The 18,381-nt window shown below is 38.2% G+C and overlaps 5 protein-coding genes across 5 annotated transcripts; all 5 read left to right on the top strand.

The window, feature by feature from the left end:
- Positions 1-420: 420 nt before the first annotated feature.
- LOC116031972 (probable carboxylesterase 2) lies at positions 421-2,521 on the top strand. Its single transcript, XM_031274352.1, has 2 exons — positions 421-973; positions 1,554-2,521. Exons 1-2 carry the CDS (start codon positions 554-556, stop codon positions 2,076-2,078), a joined length of 945 nt encoding a protein of 314 aa, XP_031130212.1. The 5' UTR covers positions 421-553; the 3' UTR covers positions 2,079-2,521.
- A 1,567-nt stretch (positions 2,522-4,088) lies between these two features.
- LOC116031591 (probable carboxylesterase 12) lies at positions 4,089-5,397 on the top strand. Its single transcript, XM_031273827.1, has one exon. The coding sequence runs from the start codon at positions 4,183-4,185 to the stop codon at positions 5,146-5,148; it is 966 nt and encodes a 321-aa protein (XP_031129687.1). The 5' UTR covers positions 4,089-4,182; the 3' UTR covers positions 5,149-5,397.
- A 1,608-nt stretch (positions 5,398-7,005) lies between these two features.
- On the top strand, positions 7,006-8,261 carry LOC116032029 (probable carboxylesterase 2). Its single transcript, XM_031274415.1, has one exon. The coding sequence runs from the start codon at positions 7,010-7,012 to the stop codon at positions 8,009-8,011; it is 1,002 nt and encodes a 333-aa protein (XP_031130275.1). The 5' UTR covers positions 7,006-7,009; the 3' UTR covers positions 8,012-8,261.
- A 2,060-nt stretch (positions 8,262-10,321) lies between these two features.
- On the top strand, positions 10,322-11,562 carry LOC116032640 (probable carboxylesterase 12). Its single transcript, XM_031275307.1, has one exon. It carries the CDS (start codon positions 10,369-10,371, stop codon positions 11,347-11,349), a length of 981 nt encoding a protein of 326 aa, XP_031131167.1. The 5' UTR covers positions 10,322-10,368; the 3' UTR covers positions 11,350-11,562.
- Positions 11,563-14,184: 2,622 nt separating this feature from the next.
- On the top strand, positions 14,185-16,373 carry LOC116032945 (cyclin-dependent kinase inhibitor 7-like). Its single transcript, XM_031275695.1, has 4 exons — positions 14,185-14,696; positions 14,819-14,871; positions 15,085-15,282; positions 15,695-16,373. Exons 1-4 carry the CDS (start codon positions 14,373-14,375, stop codon positions 15,762-15,764), a joined length of 645 nt encoding a protein of 214 aa, XP_031131555.1. The 5' UTR covers positions 14,185-14,372; the 3' UTR covers positions 15,765-16,373.
- Positions 16,374-18,381: the final 2,008 nt, after the last annotated feature.

Genomic DNA, 18,381 nt, shown 5'->3' with positions numbered 1-18,381 from the left:
GTAACGCAGTGTAAAGAAATTTATACTACATTTTTAATAGGTAGTTAAATTGAAATATTCATTCCTATTACACCGAGATTTTAAAAAAAAAAATACTCTTGGTTCTTTACTAAGTATATAGTATATGTTTTGTATACTTTCTCAATATTTTTTCTGAATACAACCGATCCTATAATATCTGTTCATCCATACTTTTTTTAATCTGTTGAAACACAAAGAATCAATTCACCTCTGAGCACAAAAAAAAAAAAAAAAAAAAAAAAATCATCACAATTTGATCTTGTGACACTCTTATACGTGAAGGACATAATTTACAAAATTTTCTATCTTTACCTTAACTTGTAATGTGAACTTTGATGTACGACGTTATAAGGATTGTCTTGGGGTTCTGTTTAACACAGTCCCTTAGCCACTAAGGATGAAACTAGCGTGTTTTATGTTCATCTTTTTTAATGCTACAAATATCAGAGGATTCGGAGGTATTCAGAAACCATTTCGATCGATCTCCATCTTCAACAATCTGGCCGGAAATTAGCTAGCACGCAGATCAGATATGGGTTCAAGTTCATCTAAAATCACTCACGATTTCTTCCCCTTTGTTCGCATTTACGAGGACGGCAGCGTCAAGAGGATGCTGAATCATAAGCCGGTCCCGCCGACGGACAACCCGACAACCGGCGTCCGATCAAAAGACGTCGTCATCGTACCGGAAACCAACGTCTGGGCACGCCTGTACCTTCCCAGAACCACCGGCGACGACGACGGCCGGAAATTTCCCCTGCTGATTTTCATCCACGGCGGCGCTTTCTGCCTCGGCTCAGCATCCGACGACAACTACGATAACTTCCTCCACTCTCTAACGGCGGAAGCCAACACCGTGACACTTTCCATCGAGTACAGGCTGGCCCCGGAGCACAAGCTCCCGGCCTGCTACGATGATTCCTGGTCGGCCATCGAATGGGCATGGACACAGGTTAGATCTAAATAATCTAACCAATCATTTTGTCACATACTTAATTCAGAACCGGTATTAATATTCACTGAGCAGTATGTGTTATATATAATGAATTTCTTGTACTCCTCAATTCAAATTTATATTAAGCTCAGAATTTTATTGAATAACAACTTAATTATTCATAGCATTATCAAAGTAGATCAAAGCCCGCCGGCCAATCTGCACTCATCCTGCAGTGGAGCGGGTTAGAGACTAGAAGTACAAGAAAAGTTACCCGTAAATGAGCGGGTCTAACCCGCAGCTTGCACGAACTATGCGCCCCGGGCCACAAATCCGCCTTATTCACTATGAAATATATTACTATATATATATATATATATATAAAGCCCGCGAATTGACATATGAGGCCGCCAATTCGCATGGGTAAGTCAAGGCTTAGGATTGCATGAACTCTAGCCCGCTGGCCTAACAGAATAGCCTACATAAATTCGCCCGAAAATTAAGCTACTGTGGGACGAGTCAGCTCAATTTGACTGTAGTATTTATTCAATCCAACAAAACTACTTAGTAAGCTTAATCAACTTGCACTAACCTGTAGATGCACGCCAAGGATGACGGCGGACAATCCGGAGCCGAACCGTGGCTGAAAAACCACGCGGATTTCTCCCGCGTTTTCTTCGCCGGCGACAGCGCCGGCGCCACCATTGCACACAGCATGATGGTGAGAGCAAGCGACGAATTCAATCTGAAAATCTCCCCGAAGCCTGTGGGGATGATACTGCTGCATCCATTTTTCGGGAATCACGAGAAGAACAAATTCTGGGAATTCCTTTGCCCCGACACGACCGGTCCAGAGGACCCATTGTTTAATCCGGCAGCTCATCCTGGTTTGCTGTCGAAGCTCGTGTGTTCCAAGGTTCTGGTCTGTATAGCGGAGTGGGATTTGATCAGAGAGAGCGGGAACACATACTATGAGGCACTCAAGAACAGTGAGTGGAGAGGAGAATTGGAGCTCGAGTATTCTAAGAAAAGGACTCATGTCTTCTTTCTGGGGAAAAGAAACTGTGACCAAGCTCGTTCCTTGATGAAAAAGATTGTTTCTTTCATCAATAATCAACCTTAATCTTCACTATTTTGATCATATTGTGGGCCCTTTAATTTGTTTTAAGAGATGGGAATATTATATATTATATAATACTTTTAAATTAAAATGTAAAAGTACTATTATACTTTTCGATCTAACTATATAAAAGTATTATTACTCTTTTTTATATAAGTAATAAATATTTTATTTTTTATCAATATTTTTATTTTGACATGATTCGTTTCACAGATTCTCACACTATCACACAAATTTTTGCCAATTTCCATATCCTTCTAGATCCACTCTGCTCCATGACACATTTCCAAAGTCCAAACAGACAACATTATAATATGCATGCACCGGCCACCATCTTCCTAGTAAAGACTTAATGTGCATTAAACCGCCTTTGTGGTTTTGGATTATGTATGATATGATGTTTTTCTCCATTGATTGCAATGTTGCCAGATTCTTTTTTCTTCTCACCATCTCCTTCTCTTTAAATGTCATTTCTTCTTGTGATAGTGACCCCCGACCAATTTCCTTAACCCCTGTCTTTTAGTGAACTTCCATGAGTTTGCCATGTATCTGTTCCCAATTTGCTGTCATCAATATACTGGAGAATGGAGATAAATATTTAATGTCAGATATTAACATTTAAAATATAGGGTGTGGACACCGGACGTGACGAACCATAATGCAATAAACAATTTGGAGAAGTTACTAGAACCGTGAAGGAATAAAAAATGTTGAATATAATTAAGTAGGAGAAGTGTTAGTTATTATTTATATTAAAAAGTAGTTAATAGTTTTAGAAAGAGTTAATACCACAAATGGTCATCTGACTATTGAGCTAATACTCCTTTTAGTCCTCGACTTTCAATTCGACCACAAATGGTCCTCTGACTTTCATTTTTGACCACAAATAGTCCTCCATTAAAAATTCTGTTAAATACATGTTAAATCTAGGGATATTATCGTCAAATTGATATATATAATTGTCATAAAATAAAAATGTTTACAATTTTTCACCAACAAACATAATTGAAAAATTAACAAATATAAATAATCTTAAATAAAAAGACAATACACATTATTCTTGTAATTATGCATACAAAATGAAAATTTAATATTAGAGTTATCTGTTTTTAATTTAACCAACAAATTAAAATGGAAGAATTTTTTTAAAACCTTGTTTCCATAATTTTCATGGTTGTTCATACATGGATGATTAATAGTTTTCACTCTTCATTAATCGATCAAACATTTTGTTTGGGACATAACTGAAGGTCGCCACCGTTGAATTAATATAATTAATCAAGTACAAATTGCGAACATTAATCATGGAATTTTTTTTTAATTTGTTCATTTATGTGATTTGTCACGTCCATTTTGTTATATTAACTTAATGTTTATAATTAATTATGGTGTCATATAATTCTCAAAAAGAAGTAATCATAATAATATTAATCAATTTGACGATATTAGCCCTAGATTTAACACCTATTTAACAGAAATCTTAGCGGAAGACTATTTATTGTCAAAAATGAAAGTCAGAGGAACATTTGTGGTCGAATTGAAAGTCGATGACTAAAAAAAGTACTAGCCTAATAGTCAGAGGACCATTTGTGGTATTAACTCTTTTAGAAAAAAAGAAATTGAATGTCCTAACAATTTGGTGAAGTGTACTATTTATACCAAAAAGGAAATATCAATTGGTGAAGTGTACTATTTATTATTATACTAAAAAGGAAATTTGGCAGATCTAATTATTGTTAGAGACCGCAGTTAATTACTGAGACCGATTTTTTTTTAGTACTACGGACTCTGTTACAATGTAGATTACTTTTTTTGAAGTTTCTGAAATAATTATTTCGTGTCATTAGACTACAAGATCATTGACAAATAATTAATATATTGAAGCATTATTATTTTCAAAAGTAAAGTTAGAGGGGATCATAAGAAATCAATTTGACTAAACAAAAGCTGGACAACTAAGCATGGAATGCGTGTCGTATATAAAAACTCTTCTATGATCTGCGTCGTTTATTTTATCCTGTCCCGCCTTCTATAATTAATATACAACGATCGATCTTTAAGCTTCTCGTCGATATATCTGTGAGTTTGTTTCGATCGACACCGTACGATGGGATCTGAAGATTCCTCGGAGATACTCCACGATTTTTTCCCGTTAATGAGAGTGTACAAGGATGGCAGAGTGGAGAGGTTTTCCGGCGAAGAAGTTGTTCCGGCCGACGTGGACGCCGAAACCGGAGTGAAATGCAAGGACGTCGAGATTTCTCCGGACCCGAAGGTTTCCGCTAGGCTTTACCTCCCCAAAGGCGCCGGTCCGGGCCGGAAACTTCCGGTTTTGGTGTACTTTCACGGCGGAGGGTTCATAGTAGAATCCGCCTTCTCCCCGACTTACATGAAGCATCTTTGCTTGGTCGCAGCGGAGGCGAACGCCGTGATCGTCTCCGTTAATTACAGGCTGGCCCCCGAGCACCCTCTCCCGGCGGCCTACGACGACTCGTGGGCGGCTCTCAAGTGGGTCGCCGCCCATTCTACCGGCGGGGGAGACGAGGAGTGGCTTAAGGAGTGCGTTGACTTTGACCGCGTGTTCCTCGGCGGCGACAGCGCGGGTGGGACCATAGCACATAGCATGGCCATGCGGGTCGGCCTGGAGGGACTTAACGGCGTCAAAATTGACGGCGTTATCCTTAACTGCCCGTTTTTCTGGGGAAAAGATCCGATCCCCGTCGAGGGCGACGACGAGGGCGTTTCGATCTTCGTCGAGAATCTTTGGCGGTTCGTGAACCCGAAAACAACGGGGCTGGACGACCCGCAGTTGTGCCCCGACAAGGACCCCGAATATGCGAAACTAGGATGTAAACGGGTCCTGGTTTACGTTGCCGAGCAGGACCCGTTACGCCACCGAGGGCGGCGGTACACGGCGGAGCTGGCTAAACAGGGCTGGCAAGGGGAGTCGGAGGTGGTGGAGGCTAAAGGTGAAAACCACGTTTTCAATTTGTTCACTCCAACGTCTGATAATGCCATGGCTATGGTGAAAAAGTTGGCCACGTTCTTCAATCCATCTTCATCAATATTTTGATCTAGCACAATCTGTACTGTTTTAATTTTGAGCAGAAGCATTAGTAACAAAATATATATGTCAGTCCCTAAGGTATCATATAATAATAAATAAATAAATAAAATAAAAATGATGCTTTATAATTTATTATTGAAGGTATCATCTACACTATTATTTGCTACTTATTGTAAATCACATTATGCGCTTAGGTGTACTGTACTACTGTGTGATTGATAAATGACATTGTTTGGTAACATATTTAGCTTATCAGTAAATTTTGTTTTAGAGTATCAGTAAATTTTGATTTTTTTTTTTGAAACTAGTAAATTTTGATCTGTTTGCTCCAAAACGCTATAAATCAAAAAACTGCTCAAAGTATCTTTTTCGATAAATTTTTTTTTTAGAAAATAAATTATAACCTTAAATGTCATTTTATATGTAATTAGCTATCATCTACCAGCTAATTTATCAAACATTTTTTTACAATCAACTAATACCATCAACTTTTTTCAAAAAAAACTAATACCATCAACTAGTTAAACCCGCTAATCCAATCCACTAACAACTATTTGTCAAACGCTCTCGATTTTAATATCTATCTCATGTTATCATGTGTATGTGTAATAATATAATAAGCACAAACAATGAAGATGATCCGATCGAGGATAAATTACGGTAATAACCTTGCAAAAAAACACAAATGTGAAATCTTAAGTTTATGTATGTGTTTCTAAATGCCACATATAAAATATATAATGCCATGGCTACGGTGAAAAGTTTGTCCACTTTATTTAATCATTGTCAATCTTATCAATATTTTGGGTTGCCTACCCGTGTAATGTAACCAACAATAATTTACAACTATTTCTATTTTTCTAAGATTACTGCCAGTGATTTTTAGGCCAGAGGCGCTAGCAATATATATAATATGTCAAACCATGAGGTACCAATGTACCATGCATATAATAATAAGTAAATAAAAACAATATAATGCTTAATATATAATTTATTATTGAAGTGTATTTTGTACACTATTAACTGCTACTTATTATAAAGCATAGTACGTTCTTAGATGTACAATATATAGATCATTTTTATATCTATCTCATTCTACCATCTATTGAAGTGTATAGTATCTTCTACCATATAATAATAAATAAATAAAACAAGGATTAATAAATTATTATTGATTTCTATCATATGATAATTGATGATTTTGTTGAAACCGGGCCCAACATAAACCGGGGTAGAGGTACTATATAGAACAAGGTAGAAAAATAGTACTGTAGTATTATTACTCGGGGCACTAGGTCCAAAAGAGTGCATACAAACTCTATAACATAGACTAAGAATAATATCGTAGCCATGGTGTAAAGTGATCCCAGGGATGATTTTTAAAGTGAGAATTTATAGTGTAGAGGCACCTCTGATCTAGATGCTCGACAAATGTACGATACCAGATTGCTTTCAATCCTAGTCATGTTCCCCACTACCTAGATGCTATCGGTCGTCATACAACTAAGTAGAACATCCTGCCTTTTAGTACATAAAATATGAGTAACTTAAAGTAAAACATCCAGCCTTTTAGTACATAAAATCTGAATAACTTGAGTTGCCGATGGTTAGTTGGAAGGTCGTAAGTTTGATACTGGCTGAAGTATTATTGAAGTGTATGGTATTTTCTACACTATTAATTGCTACTCATAGTACAGGCTTAGGTGTGTGATAAATAATTTAATATCAATCTCGTGTTACCATGTGTAAGAATATAATAAGAACAAAAAATAAAAACGATCCGATCGAGGATCCATTACTATATATACATATATATATGTGTGTGTGTGTGTTCTATATATATATATTGTAATATTCCAGGAAGTGCATGCATCAGTTGATCAACAAAATGGGAGATCAGAAAGGTTCATCTGATGAGATACTCCATAATCTTTTCACTCTAATGAAAATATACAAAGACGGCCGTGTGGAAAGGTTATCCGGCACCGACGTCGTTCCGGCCGGCTTGGACGCCGAAACCGGAGTGCTAAGCAAAGACGTCGTGATTTCGCCGGAGCCCAAACTGTCTGCTAGGCTCTACCTGCCGCCCAAGATTTCTGCCGGCCGGAAACTTCCGCTTTTGTTGTATTTCCACGGCGGCGCGTTTGTGGTGGAGTCCGCCTTCTCGCCCACGTACATGAAGCCGCTCAACTTGCTGGCGGCGGAGGCCAACGTCTTGATCGTGTCGGTGGATTTCAGATTGGCCCCGGAGCACCCGCTCCCGGCGGCTTATGACGACGGGTGGACGGCTCTCAAATGGGCCGCTTCCCACGCCGCCGGCGACGGCGGCGAGGAGTGGCTGAACGAGTATGCTGACTTCGACCGGGTGTTCCTCGGCGGCGACAGCGTCGGCGCCAACATATCACACAACATGGCACTCCGGGTCGGCTCGAGTGAGAATAATAATAATAGCGTTGACGGCGTCAAAATTAACGGACTTTTCTTCAACTGTCCGTTTTTCTGGGGCGCGGAAAGGATCGGCGATGAAGGGGACATCCCGATCTTCGTCTCGTTCTTCGACACCATATGTCGGGTCGCCCTGCCGGAACCCGCGGGGCTGGACGACCCGCGTATCAACCCGTCCAAGGACCCGGAACTCGCAAAACTGGGTTGCAAGAGAATTATAATTTTTGTTCCAGAGAAAGATCCATTAAAGCACAGAGGGTGGCTGTACAAGGAAGCATTGGTTAGCAGTGGGTGGCGAGGGGCGGCGCAGGTGGTGGAGGTTAAAGGTGAACACCATATTTTCAATTTGAACAACCCCACATGTGATAACGCCATGGCTATGCTTAAAAAGCTCGCCACTTTCTTCCACGACCACAACCCCTAATAAATGAGATCAGATCGAGATCGAGTCCATGACACAAAATCATGTAATAATAAAATCGAGATCGAGTCCATAGCATAGAATCATGCATGCGATCCCGACCAGACATTACACGGCAGCAACTCATTTTCCTTAACCCTTTGTGTTTCAGTGAACTTCCATGAGTCATGTATTTGGTCCGGTTCCAATTTGCTGTCATGCTTCATTTTAATATTGGAGATAAATAATATTTAATGTCTGGTGCGTTACATTATTCATAATTTCACATATTAAAATTTAAAATATGGGCGGTGAACACCGGACGTGACCATCTATCGATGCATAGACTATATAATTTGGAGAAACAGTGAAAGAAAAGTGATCCTAGGATAAAAAATGTTGAATATTGGAAAGTAGATAGATATTTTATTTATAGTGAAAAGTGGAATCACAAGAAATAATTTTTTGGGAAGGATTTGGTGGAATATTTTATTTATAGTGAAAAGTGGCATCACAAGAAATAATATTTTGGGAAGGATTTGGAGAAATATTTTATTTATAGTGAAAAGTTGTATCACATGGAATACCTTTTCTTGAAAGAATTTGGTGAAGTATTTTATTTGTAGTGAAAAGTGGTATCACAATTCACAAGGAATAGCATGTGTTGAAGAGTCATTAACAAGATCGAAATGGGGATAAATGTAATTATTATTGGCGACGACATTCGACAATCGAGGTAAGGGTAAGTGATAAATAAAACACAAAGTAAAAGTGAAGTTTGTAAAAAAAGAGCGTCAGCGCACACACATATATATATACACGCGTGATTGCCAATGCTCTTTTTTAAAAATTGATTAGTCAAACTAAAATTTTACTTTCTTTGATCTCTTGCACATCGAGGGTCGAACCATTGCATGTAATTATAGGATGTTGAAAACTAAAAAAAAAAAATGAAATTTAGATTTCATGTAATCAGAATTTGAACACGATTGGTTTTGTGATCCGAGGATAGTTAATTGGCGGGCGAAAAAATTAAATAGAGACAAGAATTTTAACGTGGAAACCGAATGGTGAAAACCACGAGCCTTTTTGAGTGGTGTTAAACATAAAACTCACTATTTTGTGGGTGATTTTGTACATGTATCAACTATCATCGTCTCCGGAGAGATAGAGCCCCCCTTTCTTGAATTTGACTCTCCTATTTTATAGTAGAAGAATAGGTAGTTACGCCAAAGGCCTTGTGGTCAAGCGGCATGAAGTGATTCTCCCAAGTGGAAGGTCATGGGTTTGAGTCTCTATATGGAGAGATGAGGCGTGAAGTACCATATAATAATAAGTAAATAAAAAAATGCTTAATAATTTTTTATTGAAATGTATTATCTACACAATTCATTGCAACAAATATAAAGCATATATAGTACGTGGTTAGGTATGTGATAGATAATCTTACTATCTATCTTATGTTACCTGTTAAAGAATATAATAAGCACATAAAATGAAGATAACCCGATTAAGAATAGATTACTGTAAGCTTGCAAGAAATCATAAACGTACCTAAAATCCTGAGCTGACTAGGCTCTGTGACGTCTTTCTAAATGCCACATATAAAATATAAATTATGAAAGTTAACCTTTGGTGATGATGAGGGAATCTAGTAATCACGTACTACTCGAGATTTAATTAACTTGGAGTATCCTAAATTATTAAAGGAGAGTATAAATGGATAATAAAATAAACAAAGCGATAGGAAAAATAGGCCTATTGATGTAGGTCTCGGAGACCAAATATTTGTATTGATTGGTAGTCGCAAAGCTATTACAGAAGAAATGTAATGCTATAATGCTAAGACAATGACCTTTTTATACCAGGAAATCTCTATCGAATTAGGCTAAATTCGTGGAGGGCCACAAGACTAAGTTTAAGCACATGTGGTTGGTCATGAGACTAAGTCAAGACCGTCTCCCTCCCATACTGTTAAGAAATAGACCGAATTTTTCCATCGAGTTCGGATTGAATTGCCTTCCTTAGAAGAGTCGCATTTTCCATTCCAAAACTTACTTTACAACAGATTTTACAATCTCAACTCTGATTCAATAATGGCCTACAAAAAAAAAAGAAAGTATTAGTACATGATTGTTTAATTTGGACCAAGCTAAGATAAAATATTTCAATCTCAATCTACTCTCCGTAGTCCGGTCAATTATATATATTATCGTTTAGATTTGAATAGAATAAAGTACGTACACTGCATGGCTGATAGTTAAGCTCATTAAGCAATCTGCATTCTTGCAGCTTCTTATATATACATACACATTTGTGTGTGTTCTATATATATTATTGTCATCTCGGAATTGAAGTTCATCCATAATTAGTTGAACAAAATGGCAGATCAGAAAGGTTCCTCTAATGAGATACTCCATGATCTTTTCGCTGTAATGAAAATATACAAAGACGGCCGTGTGGAAAGGCTATCCGGCACCGACGTCGTTCCGGCTGGCTTGGACGCCGAAACGGGAGTGCTAAGCAAAGACGTCGTGATTTCTCCGGAGCCCAAAGTGTCCGCTAGGCTCTACTTGCCGCCCAAAATTCCCACCGGCCGGAAACTTCCGCTTTTGCTGTATTTCCACGGCGGCGCGTTTGTGGTTGAGTCCGCATTCTCGCCCACGTACATGAAGCCGCTCAACTTGCTGGCGGCGGAGGCCAATGTTTTGATCGTGTCGGTGGATTTCAGATTGGCCCCGGAGCACCCTCTCCCGGCGGCTTATGACGACGGGTGGACGGCTCTCAAATGGGCCGCTTCCCACGCCGCCGGAGACGGCGGCGAGGAGTGGCTGAATGAGTATGCTGACTTCGACGGCGGAATTTTCCTCGGCGGCGACAGCGTCGGCGCCAACATATCACACTACCTGGCTCTGCGGGTCGGGTCCACGACGGAGGATAATAGCGTTGACGGCGTCAAAATTAACGGACTTTTCTTCAACTGTCCGTTATTCTGGGGCGAGGATAGGCTCAGCAATGACCTTGGCACCCAGTTCATCGCCCCGTTCGTGGAGACCATATGGAAAATCGCGCTGCCAGAAGCCACGGGGCTGGACGACCCGCGTATCAACCCGTCAAAGGACCCGGAACTAGGAAAACTGGGTTGCAAGAAAGTTCTAATTTATGTCCCAGAGAAAGATGCATTAAAGCACAGAGGGTGGCAGTACAAGGAATCATTGGTTAGCAGTGGGTGGCAAGGGGCGGTGGAGGTGGTGGAGGTTAAAGGGGAAAATCATATTTTCAATTTGAATAACCCCACCTGTGATAACGCCATAGCTATGCTTAAAAAGCTCGCCACTTTCTTCCACGACTCCAACCCCTAAACATGCATGCCTCTATCACGCCTGCCCCTGATCCTATCAATTTCACCATTTAAATTAAATAAATAAATAAGAGGTCACTGTGACCTGACATGCCTGGACCGTCCATTGTTGTTTTTTTAATAGCGATATGGGAGTGTAATCGGGGGCCATCAGACCACAAAGTGTTGGCATGTTCCATTGTTGTTGATTATTAATGTTTCTGCTACTTTCTTATTTCTTTCTCCCAATTTCACTATGGAAATTATGAGTTAATTTCAAAAAAAAAAAAAAACTTATTTTTTATACAACAATCTTAAGAGTAAACATATTTTGACAATTACAAAAAACGTGACTACGTCAAGCCCACAAAGTCTGCAACTAAAATTGGGCCGTGCACTCCATTAGAGTTGTTAAACATTTGCAAGCATATCAGTGACATATCCACATAACGTCGATCAAATTATAATAATTATTTTCAAAAAAATTTTGATATTTACTCCGTATTTTACTATTGATGGGGATATACAAAGCATATATGACATTTTCTTACATTTTTTAACTCCCATCGCACTTCCCGACCTTGAAGGTTGATTGGGAAGTGGACCCTACCCGGACCGAAAATTAGCATGCGAAGTATCCTCTAAGGCCTAAGCCATCACACTCATATATGTCCTTTTAGCATTAACACGTGACATGACCAACTTGACTGTATAGTAGGTGAGCATCACGTACCTCTCGTTAGTAGGAATTTTAGCATGTGCTCCTTGGTCTAGCATTATAAAAGTCAGCTTGTTACACAAAATAGGGGACTTTGTAAAAAACATTCTTAGTACTTACCTTCTGAACTTTACCAATACTTCATTCGTGTACTAAGAGTATAATTACATGCATAAAACATCATCTTTTACTCATAATTATACACCTAAACTAACCTAACATCATATAATTAACATTAGCACCTACATAAGTACACAATAACAATGCATAGATGTGGACGTAACATTGGAATGGATGAAATTGGGTAACAATTAGAAACATGGGGGGATATGCAACATGTGAAGTGTTCACTGGGCAGGACGTACAACTATAATATATCATCGGACATGAACCAGACAATATCCCTTGCTTCATGGGCGGTTACTTTGGCTGTTTATATATGCAGGCAACATTGCTTTCCTCATCTTCAATTCCAATCCCAATTTACACCCCATTGGTTTGTCAGATAAGTTGGTATGCCGTTATAATCTCTGAGCTAACTAGGAGAATCCAAGGTTTCTCTGCTACACTTGCAGAGTATTATTGAATTGATCGAAGCATTCACTCACCATAAAGTTGCCATGAATTAACATATGATGACACTTCTTTCAAATTGGCTGGTCGATTTCAATATAATCGTGTCGTTCTTGCCAGATTGCAGTACAGGTTTAATCAAGTTACAGGTGGGGAATTAGATAAGCTTAATGACTTTTAATTAGCGAATTTATTATTCTAATAAATTGTTTTCCCAACTGCTATCCATCTGGCTTTGGTTAAAAGCCAACTTAAATATATTGGCGTATTCATCTACCCGTATATTATTATGTACTATATCACCACCTTCGTACATGTACATCTAAAAAAAGGAGGATGTCCCTAGCTAAGTTAACCAAACTATTGACTTATTAACTATAAAGTTACGTTTTCAAAAAAAATATTTAACTACAAAGTTACAAGTTCGGTTTCAACAGTAGTGACTAAGCTAACTTAGATAACCTAAGCTAGTTAGTGCGCCATGTCGCGCCCGCTCGCTCGCTCAGCTTGATTCGCATGCATGCGAGGTGTGGAAACATTTTGTTCATACATTCAGACCCACTTCCCATTTTTCTCGGGGTCTTAGGGCTCAAACAATGTTTCTATGGCTATAATTTGTGTTACCTGTAGAAAGCTTGCCGGAAACCACAGACTGCAACGTCTCTGAAAATCACTTTTAAGGCAATAATGTTGATTAAACACGACATATAATCTTTTTTATATATATTTTCAATTCATACCAAGCTTGCCTTAATATATTTTCAAGTTACTTTTCAAAATTGTTCTAGTTTCCTAGCAAAATATGATTCTCGTATTTGAATGTTCTTGTTCAAACCTGTCGCAAGTTATTACACACAATTGAAGTAAATTAAAGGATTTATCCCGTGTTCAACAATACATGACTTGTCTCACCGCTCTGGCAAATACTCACACCTTATTGATTGCCACTTGCAATTTGTCCTCCAAATGATCCATAGATGTCCATTTATCCGATCACTTTATTACACTATACCCACCTACTTTTAGCCCATCGAGAACAAGCTCATTTTTCTTATCAGGTCCAAAAAGGACCAAAACCAAACTCATTGCCTATCAAACATATTTGGCAGAACCTTATAAAACTATATTTAACTTTAAACTTTCTATAAAGATGATAATTAGTGTTTTCAATTATTTTTACCTTATAAAGGAACAATCCGATCCAATTCTCCTTGGGCATTAATCGGGTGGATCTAGATAATTAAACAGACGGAGAAAGACAAAAAACACCTTGTGAGTTAAAAAAAGAAAAGAGAACAATCTAATATATATTTTGAAAGGGGTCACAAAAATTTAATAAGAAAATAAAATATAGATTTCTAAAAGTAGAAATTGATTTAAATTCTTACCTCCTACAACTTCACGGCGTAGTCACCTGAATGGTAATGATATTGGCATGACAGCAAGATCTATCTTTGCTAACGGCATTCCCATGTGCCTATGTCACCGTAACGGAGCATGGACCACATTTCGAACCACCCCCAGAATAGAACTGCTCCGATCCAAACACTAACGGCCTCTCTTAATCTCCGCCCTCCGATCACACTTCTCTCTAATTACATTCCCGTTTTCCTCAGATCATCCCCCCCTGGCCTTAAGCTCACAATGCTCTTCTCTCCTTCACTTTTCACTCATTAACTGCATGTATATGTGTATATATACATACGTGTGTGTCAGTATGCATCCACGCACATAGACGACTGTAGAGATCAGAGATGAAAGAGTACCTGAGAAGACCTGACGGAATGGGGGAGACCGCGGCGGAAGCGGTGACGGAGGTCGTAGTAGGCGGGAATCGAGTTGGTTTGAAGTCGAGAGCTCCGGAGGTTTCGCTGTGCTGCCCGTCGAGCAAACGAAGGAAGGTCAGTTCTCAATGCGGTAATGATGGAGATGATGAGGTTGCGTCGGATAATTCGGTTTCTCAGGCGGCCACCACTGCGGCGGTTGTTTGTGAAGCTGTAACGTCGAAATGTTCGAGTTGCGAATCGAGCGAGTCCGTTAAGGAGGATTTGAGAAGCATAGATCTGAAGGCGAAGAAGGTGAAACTTCAGCATTTATGTTTGCATTTACTTTTCAGCTCGTTGTTGTTTCAAATTTCAGCAGTTTCTCATCACGTTTTGATTGCTAGATATTAATTCTCGTTTTAAATTTTGAATTTCAGGATTATGAAGAGTTCGTAACTGACAATTCAGGTTCTATGAACAACGGAATCAGGTATGTATATCTATTTTTTATATTATAAACTCATGCATCTATCTCCTCTCTCTGATTTTTCATCACAGCGTCTCTTCATTTTTTCATGAAACTAGAGCATGTATGTTTTATAGTTTGAGATGATAAACTTAAAAGCCATTAGCATTTTATATTCTCAGAATATCTGAATTTCTCATATAAAATGGAGAAGTAATTATTGTTATTTTTTTGTAGTCGAGAGACTCCTCCATCAAGCGAGCTTTGCGGAGATTCAATAGCAGAAATGGAGTCCTCATCATCGACAGCCAAAAAGAAGTCACCGGAGGCGGATTCTCGTCGGAAACCTGATGCCGCGAAGACGCCATCAGCTGCAGAGATCGAGGAGTTCTTCTCCGCGTCGGAAAAGTACGTGCAGAAAAGATTCGCGGAAAAGTAAGTGATAAAAAGCTGCGACGGCGAGTGCGCACGATCAGAATTATTATCATTACACATGTTCTATCATCTATCTTATCGTTTCAGCTTCACCTTCAGTACTGCACTACCTTGAAAAGGAAACAAAAAAGGAAACTAAAATTTTAAAAAAATGTTTGAAATAATTGGCAAAGCAAATTAAATTTCACATATTTTGATTGATTAACAATGAAATTAAGAAATGTAAAACCGGATCATTCAATCAAGATACATCACCTCAAATTAAGCGAAATTTTTTAATTTTTTAAATTGACTTAGGTAATCAATCTAGATATCTTTATCTCATATGAAATTTATTTCATTTTGGTTTTTTGATATTGGTATAATATTGCCGTTGTAGAACTACTGGTGATCGTTGTCCTTCTCAATGCAGGTACAACTACGATATTGTGAAGGATGTGCCATTGGAGGGGCGCTACCAGTGGGTTCGCTTGAAGCCATAAAACTATGGAAAAATTGTGATGATGAGGCCGGGCTTGATGTCAGTCTAAACGATAACACGATCCGCATTGCTCTCCATATTTACCTTTCGTCTCAGATAGTCACAGACCCACCTAATAATAGAACCACTCAAATAATACATGGTACGGTCACACTATAATTGCTGGTTTTTCCTTCTTTTTTTTTCCCTTTTATTTACGCACTGTTTTACCTGAATTATAATAAGCTGCCAAGCTAGATTATGTAATGCATGTGTACATGCATTCCAACTCTATCCCACTTTTACGCAAGCAAGCCTGTTGCGTGGGTTCAGATCTTTGATCTAAGCCTATAAATCATATTGAGATTTGAGAAGCTTCCACTGATTATAAGCTGAAGTTGTGAAAAGATTGATTGCACTTCAATTATTGCTGTGATTTGAAAGTTACGTTGATTTTGTTGGAGTATGGGTGCTAGTGGGTATTATTTTCTTCCCAAGGTTAAATCTCCAATTCCAAGGCCCCACCCGACAAAATATCATGTAGACATTTGTTTACTGCAAAGCATGGAGTCTTCCTGACTTTGAAAAGTTGTTTCCATACCGTTAATAGTGAAACTCAATTTCTGGTTCTTTTCAAATTTTATTACTGTGACTAATCAAGCTGTCTATGAGGGTGCTGGTATTATTATAAACCTGGAAAGCCGTATCTTTTCTTTTCTTTTTTCTTCTGGCCCAAGAGGCTAGTCGAAAGATAGATAGGGACCTTAAAAGCAAACTACTTTTCATTTTCATCACTCAAAAAGGGGTGAAGAAAGTGGGTTTTGGTGATCTGTGTGGTGTACCTGTGAAAGAGGCTTTTACCTTTTTCAAGTTTCCATCCAACAAAGAGATGGAATGAACAAGAAACGGATAGGCGGGAATTGGAAAGTGTGTGTTAGCAAACGCATGTGCTATTCGTCCGTAGGCCCCTCCTGCATGCCCGACAATAGAATTCATCCAATCAGGCTGTGGATCGGTGGGTTTCCAGCTCAATTACATATATAGCATACAAATAATACTGCGACAAGAAATTTCATATGAGATACACTTTTGATCTTCGTTGACTATTTCAAATTCGAGTTGACATTTTGTCTTTTATATTTGATACAAGTCTTCCATCAAAAGAGGTGACCTTTTATGACATTTATCCCTCTAAAATAAACTCTAATAAGTTTTCAAAGCATACGGAATGTTTCATTATTTATATTACTACTTCTGTGCTGTGTACTTATTCATGCATAGGTATACTAACTATAGAGGGTTGGGAGATGAGAGTAACTCGACTCCTGTGCACTTTGGATCTGACACTATTGCTTAGAACAATGAAATAAAGGAGAATGTTGCATACTCCAAGCATTTTTTTATTTTTTATTTTTAAAATTTATTTTGTAGAAAGGCGAAAATACTTTAGAAATATTTTTATTTTTCAAAAGCAACACAAACAACAAAATATACTAAGCGTTTGTATTATAAATTTAAAATTAAAAAAAAGTAAAGATTTAATTATTCTTATTTTTTCTAAAAAAAGTCACTGTTCTTTTTATAACGGATGTTCTTATTTGTATAGTGAAATTTTATTAAAATTATACATTTATGATGAGCGTACACTGTTACACTGATTATGATGCCCAGTGGGAGCGTACTTTCATTGTTCTCTACAGTGGATTTCAGTGCTGTTTTCGGATTGTTAGTTGTTAGTAGCCTACCTAGCTACCAGTACCAGCTACTACGCCACGTGCATACTAATTATTTATATTTACCACTCACTATAATATCTAATTCTAGTTTCATTTAGGACATCTTCAATAGTGAGCTTTTGGGGTTATTTTTGAGGTGCTATGTAAGAAAGAGAGGAGAAAAAAAAATGCTGACGCGAATTGCACGCGCCTGGCTGGGTGCCCTTGTGTGCAAAACGCGCACTGCTCTATGTCCAATTCTTTTTTCACTGCTCCGTGAGACCCACAAAAAACCTCCATTTTGTAAGAGGAGCTCCCACATTCTCTTTCTCCCCTCTCTCTCTCTCCTCTATGTTGGCAAATATACTCTCAAAACCATGTAAAAACTACTAATGTGGATACTCTTAGTTCCACTTTACTGTGTGCCCACACCCCACACCCCACACTCCCACTCTCGAGTTGGAATTCCCAGGTTGCACAAACACCTATAAATATAAATTTAAACACAGTTCGACCAATTAATCAATTTAAAACAAGTTTATAAATTGTCATGTTAGTGGTTACCGTGGGATATAAAACTTGAATATGTATTTGGGAACCTATATAGGTCAAATAGAAGCAAATCCTTTAATTTTTATGGAGAAGCGATTACTTTGAAGCTTATTACACAGCCTCTAATTGGCTGCTTATAATCTTATCTGTTTCATCATTTCTTGTTACCATTGCACCAAATATTCAATATCAAATGCATGCCTAATAACAAAAAACATTATACTTGTTAAGAAATAAATACATAATAGAAAAAAAAAAAAGGAATAGTTTCTGAACTGATCTCTTCATTATATGTATTCAGTAGTTAAAAACTTACCTTTGAACTATGTGGCTAATTTTCACTGTTGCATAACACTCTGCAAACTAATTCTT

The sequence above is a fragment of the Ipomoea triloba genome, chromosome 10, assembly GCF_003576645.1.
Source record: "Ipomoea triloba cultivar NCNSP0323 chromosome 10, ASM357664v1".
NCBI lineage: Eukaryota > Viridiplantae > Streptophyta > Magnoliopsida > Solanales > Convolvulaceae > Ipomoea > Ipomoea triloba.
The sequence above is the reverse complement of the archived record's forward strand: the minus strand, read 5'-3'. Positions and strand labels throughout refer to the sequence as shown.